Here is a 10,804-nt window from a genome sequence, read left to right as displayed (position 1 = left end):
AAAGTTAGTTTTATTAAATAATCAATTTACGTTATTTTTATTCCTTTAGAATTGATATTTCATATAGCTTTTTCAATTACCAGTATAGTTGCTAAACAATTTACGTTATTTTTAATTCTTTAGAACTGCTATTTCATTTAACTGTTAAATTAATAGTTTTAGAAACTAATCAATTTACGTTATTTTTATTCCTTTAGAGCTGATATTTCATTTAACTGTTAAATTAATCGTTTTAGTAACTAATCAATTTACGTTATTTTTATTCCTTTAAAACTGCCATTTCATTTAACTGTTAAATTAACAGTTTTAGAAACTAATCAATTTACGTTATTTTTATTCCTTTAGAACTGCTATTTCATATAGCTGTTTCATGCCGTGTTAATTCACCCTAATGTGTCTTAATGTGGCAATTAGCGGTCACACATGCGTAGATAGTTGACAATACTATCAACTATCAAGCAAATCCTGAAAGTACGACTGCACTGTCAGGGAGCCGCGTGACATTTTCGGAAAAAATATATATATCCCTGAAAGAATATTTTATATACTATTTTTTACAAAGAGTTTCACCTTTTTAAACCTCTGATTGTTGTAGTTATAGTTAAAAAAATATTTTTCAGATATAACATAGAAATGAAAAATTATTAAATTAAACCCAGCTTCGGAAGTAAAATGACGAAACAGTAAAATTTTGTGAAATTGAGTTTATTGTCTTGCCTGGATGTTTGAGAATCCACATAATTGTTCTTAGTATTACCAAAGAGGAAAAATCCAAGAAAAACGCACATTCACACAAAAAAGATTTTTTAATTTTATTTTTGTACTGTTCTAGATCTTTTGTTCTATAGAAAAATAACAAAATGCTAACGCTCAAAATTATTCTTTCCTGGACATTATTGATAATAGCATATAGTGTTTTTTTTTTATCCTTCCTCTCTTCTCCGGAGTGTACTTTACCGGAGCTGCTAGCGGTAGAAGAAAACTCGATCTATTTCTTATCGGAATTGGCTAGGGGGAGAAAGCAATCAGTGAAGAAAATAGCTTCAATATTTACAATACTTCTTATCTAAGAACAATATTTAGCAATATCGTTTCGAGAAATACTGTTTATATATATTTATTTTTACTAAAAAATATTTTATTTGAGTGCGAATTGTTATTATATAGAAATTAGTAAAAGTACATGGCAAATACTTGTTTGAAAAGGTGAAATGAATTTCGTGGTACTACTCTGGTTTCATCCCTGTTCTATAGGAGTTAAAATTAATAGAGGTCAACAAATCCCTTAAATTTCTTTTATTTCGAATCTTCTGTCCTTGACGTTTTTATTTTCAGTTTGTAGTTTTCATGTTTTTACAAATAGAAGAGGATTGTTTAAATTGCTATTGCTCATTATGTAGGACTGGTGTTTCAAACTCCAAAAAATGAGTCCATCAGAAACAGAAGTTTAATTTGCCCTTATTTAAATATGTAGCTAAATATATATGTAATTTTTCGTTTTCAGCCTACATCCTATTACATGAAATACAATAAAATACAAATGTACAACTGTTTGATGTTACTTATTTTACTGTTGCTTGGCAACATTTTAAGCAAGTTTTGAGTCATGTTTATGAGATAATCTTGATGCTTGTTCAAAGTTTTGGGGTTCACTTAATTTCTCTCTTTTCACTAAACATATTAACTAACACCAGGTCTTATGCTTTATCTTTATTATGCAAATTTCTAGTTTATTCTTGTAACATATACTGTTGCGGTGGCAACCCGGTGGGGTTGGAGCTATAGCATATGTCCTGAGTCCTGAACAATGGATTAATAGAAGTCTATCAAAGAACTCTAATTCAGTTTAGTATATTTAACAGATATCAGTTAATAGTTAAAATAATAATATGCATAACTTTGTTAGAGCCAAGATTTAATGATTTTATTTGTATGCAACATAAAAGGAGGAGATCAAAAGGCAATTTGATGAAATTTATCTGGGACTATCTAGGCCCCAATCTGCATAATTCCTGAAAATATCTAATTCGGATCAACCATGGTAGGCACTATGCCGGATCAGGGATTTGACTACTGACAGACATGGAACCAAATTTGTTCCTAGATGTTTAAAACTTAAATTAGGATTTAAATTTTTTTATCCAACAGCCCATAGCTGATAAATTTATAAAATTTATAAATTATAAAATAGATATCAGTTCTGATGAAGTAGATCCATTTAGTCTCAACATTTTTATTAATTTATTTCACTTCACTAACATTTCGGCCAACCATATCCACTATCGAGGATAATCAGTTTTAAAAATCAAAGCTTCACATACATTTTCTAAAATTGTTGCTGGCTATTATACTCAAATCTTATTTAATATAGTCACTTATATCCTCATTATTAATTTCTCATTTAAATTAGATCAAATACTATCTTAACCTTTAAAATTATCAAATACTACATTGTTATAAGTATATTGAAATAAAGTATAGTATTGATAAGTTAAAGGTTAAGATAATAGTAGATATAATTTTCACCAAAAAATAAATAATAAGGATATAAGTGATGATAGTTATGTAACTATATATCACTTTATTTATTTAAATAAAACTTATAAATAATTACATGCAACAATTTTGGAAAATATACATGAGGCTGTGAATTTTAAATTTGAGATTATCCTCCAAAATGGCTTGGTTGGCTGAAAACATTGTTGAAGCGATATAAGCTCATAAAAACGTTGAAATTGAATGGATTTACTTTATTATAATAAATAAATAAAACTAGTCTCAAATTAAAAATCAATATATTTATAAAGTATAAAATTGTAAGTCATTTTTTTTACCAGGACCAATCTGTACCCACAGGTTCGATAAGGGCTCTTACCCATTAAGCTCCTCTATTCTCCCATTAATCATAATTACAATTAATTAATTCTATAGCTCTTGCGAACAAAGTTCAGCTAATGATAGAATATTACTTTCCTTTTAAGTGAAATTTAAGCTCTATGGTCCTGATAACTTATTTTTAATCCTGTAAGGTATCACACAACATCAAACTTAATAGCTAATTAAGGTTTCACTTTCTGTCTAATAGAAGATTTAATAATTTTTATCATATAGAAGTACTTTTAAGGCACTGATAATTTTAAAGAAACCTTTACTAACCTTTAAACATGATCTTAACTGTTATTGGTTAGTTTAATTATGCTAAATATTAAAAAATCAATTTTGATAACTAATATTTTCAAAACTAATTTTTCAATTTATCACACATAAATACTATCATATTTATTACTACTTTTAGTTATGCAGTATATACGTAATTAATTAAATGTATACAGTATATATTTGTTTATGTTGTTCAATATTCTTAAAATAATATATTTTCATGTGGCTAATTTTTATTTTTTCTGTTTCAGTGAGCAGAGCATAGCTTCTGCTAGGGCCTCTGTTATGGTGTATGATGACACGAACAAGAAATGGATACCCAGTGGTTCATCATCAGGTCTTTCAAAAGTGCATATTTTTCAAAACATCACCACTAACTCATTTAGGGTAGTGGCTAGGAAGTTGAATGATCATGAGGTAAAAAAAACATATATTATTGTTCATTAATGTAACTAACTGTACTTAACTGTTGTGTTGTTAGTATGATATGTAATATTAAGTTTGTTATAGTGGTATAATTTCTCTTAAATGAATGTTACATTTTCTGTTTCTATTTTTTCCTTGCTCATATATCTTTAAACCGGTTCAGAAAATAGTTTTGGTGTTCCTCGAAAATCTTACATCAATTTCTATGTTTTTACTTATAGCTTTAATTTTCTTTCTTAATTTTTTAAATGGGTATGAATACACTGCAGGCTATCCAGGTTTATGCGCCATCCTTTAATCTGTTAAAACAGGCCAGTCGCCTTTGAAAATTTGGATAGAAACCATTTCACAAAGCTTGGTGTCTGTATGGGGTATCAACCAAAGAGGTAGAACTGTATTCTACCTAATGCATCACATCTACATATGATGTGATAAGCAGTTTCACCATCCTTTTTGCTAACCTTGCAAATCAAGACATCCATTAATCGGTTAAAAAGGTGTTTATTTAGCCGAAAGCTTCTTGTATAGTCACTCTCTATAATATTATCTTGTCTTTATGAAGAAGGGACTTGTTTGTAACATTTTTCATTTCTTCTTACGAATATTTATTTGTTTTTAAATAATAGTTTATTTTATTTTTTTATTTAATTACATTTGTGTCAAAAAAATCTATGTATCCTTGAAAACATTTCATCTATTTTAATGGAATAATATAGTAGAATAAAGGATTTGTTCTATGATGGAAGAAGATTTTTTTTTCTCGGATCCAAGGAATTAAAACACATTCTTTCTGAAAAATTAAGTCCTTAAAAATTGTTTTAATTAAAGAACACAAAAAGATTAAAAATATCTTGATACCATTCATTACCTTAATCATACTTCACTGGTATGAGATCTGTAGATTTACTCATATAAAATTTATAATTACCAAGCGTTTAAAGACTACAGGGGAAAAATGAGGCTTTCCACATTTTTTAAATGTTTAGGAGAACTAATTTTATTCTTAAAACAGCCATTATTTACACTTAAAATCCAATAGAAATTTTGATCCATTTAAGCTCATTTCGACTTTACCATTGTGTACATCCAAATATTTATCAGAAACTGTTGTTACTCATTTTTAAGCAAATAACAAATTTGAGTTACCTTTTTTTTCCTCTTTAGTTATAGTTTTTTTCACTATTTTAGACTTCATCTAAACCAAAGAATTATTCCAAACATTAATTATTAATTAATACTTTACTGATGTAAGATCTGTAATTGCCAAATGTTTAAAGATTGCTGGAATTATTACATTACTACTACTACTACTACTACTATTATATTACTACTGGGACTATTACATTTTTGTTGGGTGTTTCTGCATTTCTTTGTCAGCTTAGGAATTAGAGTTGTATTAAAATTGTTGAAATAGAAAAAGTGTTATTATCCAGAGGAATACTACATATCAATCCTTGGTGAAATTTTATGTTTTGTTCAAATAACTTTATATTCACTTCCACAATTCTAAATTTTATCTTTAGTTAATAATGAATAATAAATTCCACCTTATCTTCAGTTATTGATGAATGAAATTAAGTATAACCACTAAATAGCAGTTGATATTGATTCCTTGTTTTTCTTGTTTGTTTGTTTTTTTTGTTTTTTTTACTGCACGTTGGTTTATTGAAATTATAAAAGGCTATATAGTTATGAGTATTTACTGAGTTTATGCCAAAATGTAGATCCAATTCCAGTTATCTGTTTCCCTTGATACATGTTCATTTTGAAATAATTGCTTATTGCTGATTGTTTATGTATAAGGGAGTAGATGTCATGTCAGTGTGAAAATTTAATGTGTATGTAAGCTGAATTGTTAATCTAGGAATATATTGAGTCTAAAGTTAATTATAAGGTCTTGTAGTAATTATTCCAGGATTTTCGAGAAATCGTGCAAAAGATTTGTAGGCCGTTAATATTTCAAGAAAATATTCTTTATTTAGTTTTTATTCTATAAATGTGATACTTATACGATATTGTGGTTTGAATATTTTTTGGCAAATACAAACATCTTTGAAATGTATATAAAATTGAAGAATTAATTATTTTTGTGCATAGGTGGTGATTAATTGCATCATTGTAAAGGGGTTAAAGTATAATCAGGCCACTAACACCTTTCATCAATGGAGGGACCAGAAGCAAGTGTATGGACTGAACTTCAGTAGTCGTGAAGATGCTGATGGCTTTGCTAGAGCTATGACTCATGCTTTAGATGTAAGTGATGTGTCCAAAAAATTATTATTTTAAGAAATTATATTTATTATAAATATATGAAGAAGACGGTCAGAGTGAACAAATAGTTTATAACTATTTAATGTCTGACGTTTCGCCCCACTCTGCAGGGGTTCATCAGGGCTGTTCAAAGCGATTGGTTAAACAGATATAAATTTGTTTAACCTGTTGCTTTGAGCAGCCCCGATGAAGCCCTGAAAAGTGGGGTGAAACGTTGGACATTAAATAGTTAAAAACTATCTGAAAATTTCCGAACGAATTAAGTTTGAATTATGATCACAGATTTCGAGGTAGTCACTAATTTCTAATTTTGATATACTTCAATTGATCGTTTGAATTTTTAATCAGTTGTGTTATATTCAGTCAGATCTTTGTGGCATTGTGAAGATAATAGAAAACCTCATTAAAATCCAACAAAAGCCAAAATAGCAAAATTTGCAGATACTATCTTTGGCCTTGTAGCAATGATATGGAATAAGGAACCTACCAACATTTTTTGTTGCTTTATTTTATCCTTATTTTTTTGGTTCACAACAAAAATCCTAGGTTCTATCTATATTTAAAAGTGATACAGAAGAATACTTTGCTTTAGGGTTAATATTTTAAAAAGGAAATTATTAATACAGAGCTTATAAAACATAATTTCAGAAAAACGTTAATTGGTTCTTTTTTGTGTATGTGGTTTCAACTATTAACGTAAAAAATAATACTTGTTTACTTCCTCGATTTATTTGTTTCAATATTGTTTGCCAAAGAATGTTTATTTTAATTTACTGGAGTTCGAAATATTTAAATAAGAATACTTACTGATGCCTATATATTTTTTATACAGTTTCGACTTCCTTGATTGCATTTATGTAATTGAATGCTTATTTTAATTTACTGGGGTTTTCAATATTTAAAAAAAAAAAAACTTTCAAATCCATATGTATTCTCTTTACTATTATGACTTTCTTGATGGGATTTTTATTAGAAAAATTTTATATTTTGATGTAATAATTTGTTTAAAAAACTGTTATTCAAGTGAACAAATTAATTATTAAAAAAATTGTAACCTTTTATTACTTTTTCTGGTTAATAATCATAAAGTTGTACTTTTTATATCCATATTTTAAAAAAAAAATAAATAATGGTAGTCGAGATGAAACAAATACTTACGTAATTGTTTTTTTATCAAAAAATATTCTTTATTATTTGATGGTACTTTTTAATGTATTTTCTCTTTTTAATTTTCTGTTTAATGTACTTTTTTTCTAAATTCACTCGATTATTAATATATCCTGACCTTTATTCCAAAGTCTGTTAACTGCATTTTTTATTAAAAGAAAAGTTCTGAGTGGATCTTGAAGTTTGCAGCATTTATTATCTGTTAGTAGTTTTGAGCCAAAACAGTGCTTTAACTGACTTGGATCTTAAAACTATCAATAGATAATACATGCTTTAAACATCGAGATTCACTCAAGATTTCTTAAATTCAGATGAAAAATGTAGTTAAGAGATTTTGGAATCAAGGTTGTGATATACTCATCTTTTAAGTTCATCTTGAATAAAGTATATAAAGCTATTTTGGATTGTATTTAATACCTTCTCTCAAATTGTTTCCATTATTGCTTATGACAGCTAACTTTGTCACATTGGATATTCTGCTATAACTTGTGGGCTTCCTTATCTTATCCCATTGATATGAAAAATGAATAGTATCGAATTTATGGAAAAAAAAAAATTATATGTGTATCAAACTTGAATGTTTGCTGGAAGATCTTAATAATAAACGAAAGCGCGAAATAGTGTTCCCTCATGCCATTGTCATGACAACTTCACGCATGATGACTACACAAAGTTTTTAATAATAAGTGTAAACTATTATATGAGTAGTTATTAATTCCGACTATATAATTGTGTGAAAACACTTCATATATTTGGGTACATTTGTTTTACAATCAATTAAAGCAGGATGTTCCGAAAAAAAAAAATTAAATTGTGGTATTTTTTAATAAAAGGGGGATGTAAGGGTTGAAAAACAAGAAAATTATTGAAGTGAAACTTTATTGCCATTTAAACAACTTTATTTTAGTTTTCGAGGTGGAAATGCTCATAGAAAATGAGACTAGACAATAATTTTATACATTACTAAGTCATGGGTTATTTCTATCTGTATTGCAAGGATGGAGTTAGAACAAAGATAACATTGCTAATGATACATAATATTAATATTTTGATGCCTAGTATTTTTACTGTCAAATGTTATATCGCTATCAACAAACATTTTAATAATATTTGATGTATTTTGCACTGATTAGTTGAAAAAGTCAATTTATGGTATTTCGCTATTGACTGGTGTAAACTGTAGATTAGGGTTTGTTGGTTTTTAAAACCCGGTTTTTTGGAGAAAATTATGAAATTCGAAAACCGATTTTTAGTAGAAAATATCGGTTTTCAATGTATGAATAACACTTCGGTTGTAAGTGAGAGGGTATATTCTATTTCGGGGAATTTTGTGAATAAACTAAGGACACAGCTAAATAACAAATCGATAGACGTCCTCTGTTTTCTGAAATCATATTTCATTAAACAAAAAAATAAATAGAATATTTAAATTTGTATTAAAATTGCCCGGAATAGAAAATACTCGGTCCTTTGCTTAATTGTCTTTAAAACTAAAATTGATTTTAATAAGTGTGTATGGATAAACTTTATTTACTCTTGTCTTTCGGCTTTGATTATAATTTACATTATATAATACACAGTTATATATTTTCTAATTGTTTTTAATAAGTATCCATCTGTATCTAATAACATTGTTTTTTAAAAAAATAATAAGGTTATTATAAAAATATGAAAATATATTGTTTTTATTTATTCGAACCCTTTGCTGAATAACTCATTTCACTATTATGAAAATATTTACATCCTTATATGTGAAAATTATGCATAAACAACAATCCTGGTCAACTATTATTTCTTTGTTCTACTAAATTGCATAAAAAAATTTTACTATCAATAAAATTGAACTGTAAATAATTTGAGTCAAAAACTGCTTTTAATCACTCTAAATTTTCTGTTAAAATTTTTTGTTCGAATTACAGAATATTTGAGCAAAAAAATTTTTCTGGAAAAATTACTATTCGAAAACCGGTTTTCTAAAATGTTGGTTTTTGTATAAACCCTACTGTAGATATTAAAATGTTACTAACATTTTTGTTAGGAATGGCAATATTTGTAACACTTTGTTGTTTACCTGGGTAGAAGGCATTATAATGTTAATAACAAAACTGATATTAACATCTTTTTTTACAGTAATATTATTGGAAAAATTAAGTTACATTTTTATGCTTGAAGAAGTTTATCGGGGGGTGCGGTCAGCAAAGAACAACATTTACATTTTTTCGTTACATTTTTATGTTTCTTATTACCCAATCATATTCCCAAAGTTGGATATACAAGTGTTATTTGTTTTACGGATGTGGTCCTTACGTGGATTCCTTAAGTCACGATGTCTGTTCATTGCATAGCAAGCATTCAAACTAGTATTTAATGTATTGAAATTTTTATATATAGAAAATTATATGTACTTGGATATAGTTAAATGCATGTACAATTCTATTTTTATAAAATCTAAAAATTTTATCTGTAGTTGAATATTTTTTACATATGAAACTTGTGAATTAAATCATGGACTGATATTATGTACATATATATTTTATACATTTATAAAAATAAACTAAATTTTTTTTTACCAATTCAACCAATCAAACTCATGGATTAGTTTTAATATAGAGACAATCGAATCAGGGAAGGGTTAAAGTATTGCTTTTATATTTATAATTGAAAACCACATATGCAATAAAGAACCAATCAATGTTAAAAAAAAGTCGTTTTCTATAAAATATATCACTAACTTCTCTAAGGATTTTCATTTCTTTGCATACAGCCAAGACAGATCATATCTCTCTATAAATGTTTATGTGCTCACACCACACCAGAACTTTTACTCATGGGATAACTTCTTTCTTTGTTTTATGAACTCAATTTATTTATCAAAGGGAGATTCAGTTTGAAAAAAAATAGGATAAATAAATATGGAATTATTTGTGCTTTTAGTGAATATTTCTATAGTAATATTTTAGTATTATGGTTAATCTATTACTTAAAAAATAAAATATTATAATATTCTTAACAGATTTTTTTTCCCTAATGAATCAAATGTCTTTAAAAACATATATATTTATACAGGATGTCACAAAAGTCTTTAGCAAAATTTAAGGAGTGGGCCTCAAAAGTAAGAAAAAATCATATAAATATTGGCCTAATGCTCAATAAAGAGAGAAAATTGATATTTTGTGTTTTTTTAAGTGTCATATTTTTCTTTGAATAAATAAAAATCTATTTAAGTAAGGTAATTATAAATTAAAGCATTGTAAACTATACAAAATAGTCTTTAAAACCTGCAGAATTTTTCTTTGTTCAAAACATTTGAAGATGGCTTTTAAGTAGCTAAAAAAAGACAAAGTGTTTGCAATTTTTTCTATCATCCTTGTACTGTGAAGTATAGATTTTCTACTTTAAAAAATTTTTCTTTGTTTGATATGCTTTAAGTATGTATTCATTAGGCTGATATCTGGTTCCAGTTTTAGAAAAAATGGTGTGATGTGAAATTTTATCTCAAAATAATCACAAATGAATAACATACACTTCTTATTTATAAAAAGTTTATTTACAAAAATATTTAATGTGAATATAAAACTAAAATTCTTAAAAAAAAGCAGAAAAATATATTAAAACAAATTATTATAATGAAAGTTGTATAAAAAAAGAATTCTGATAATTTTAGCAATATTTATTTTAATACCTGTATTTTTACCTTCTTAAAAAAATAATAAAATTTACAGAGAGTTTAGTTTTAGTTGGACCATAGTTTATATGGACTTTTTTTTTGCTTCTGACTTTA

General features: G+C 26.8%; 1 protein-coding gene across 2 annotated transcripts in view; it reads left to right on the top strand.

Annotated features, from left to right (window-relative positions):
- The window catches only part of ena (enabled), a 183,088-nt gene that overhangs the window by 154,016 nt on the left and 18,268 nt on the right, over positions 1-10,804 (top strand). For both annotated transcript variants that reach the window (XM_014420220.2, XM_014420221.2), the window contains exons 2-3: positions 3,411-3,576; positions 5,683-5,838. In XM_014420220.2, the coding sequence (XP_014275706.1) occupies positions 3,411-3,576; positions 5,683-5,838 (322 nt within the window). The remainder of the gene's footprint in view (positions 1-3,410; positions 3,577-5,682; positions 5,839-10,804) is intronic.

The sequence above is a fragment of the Halyomorpha halys genome, unplaced genomic scaffold (assembly GCF_000696795.3).
Source record: "Halyomorpha halys isolate HHAL.00 unplaced genomic scaffold, Hhal_1.1 Scaffold264.1, whole genome shotgun sequence".
Lineage (NCBI taxonomy): Eukaryota > Metazoa > Arthropoda > Insecta > Hemiptera > Pentatomidae > Halyomorpha > Halyomorpha halys.
The sequence above is the reverse complement of the archived record's forward strand: the minus strand, read 5'-3'. Positions and strand labels throughout refer to the sequence as shown.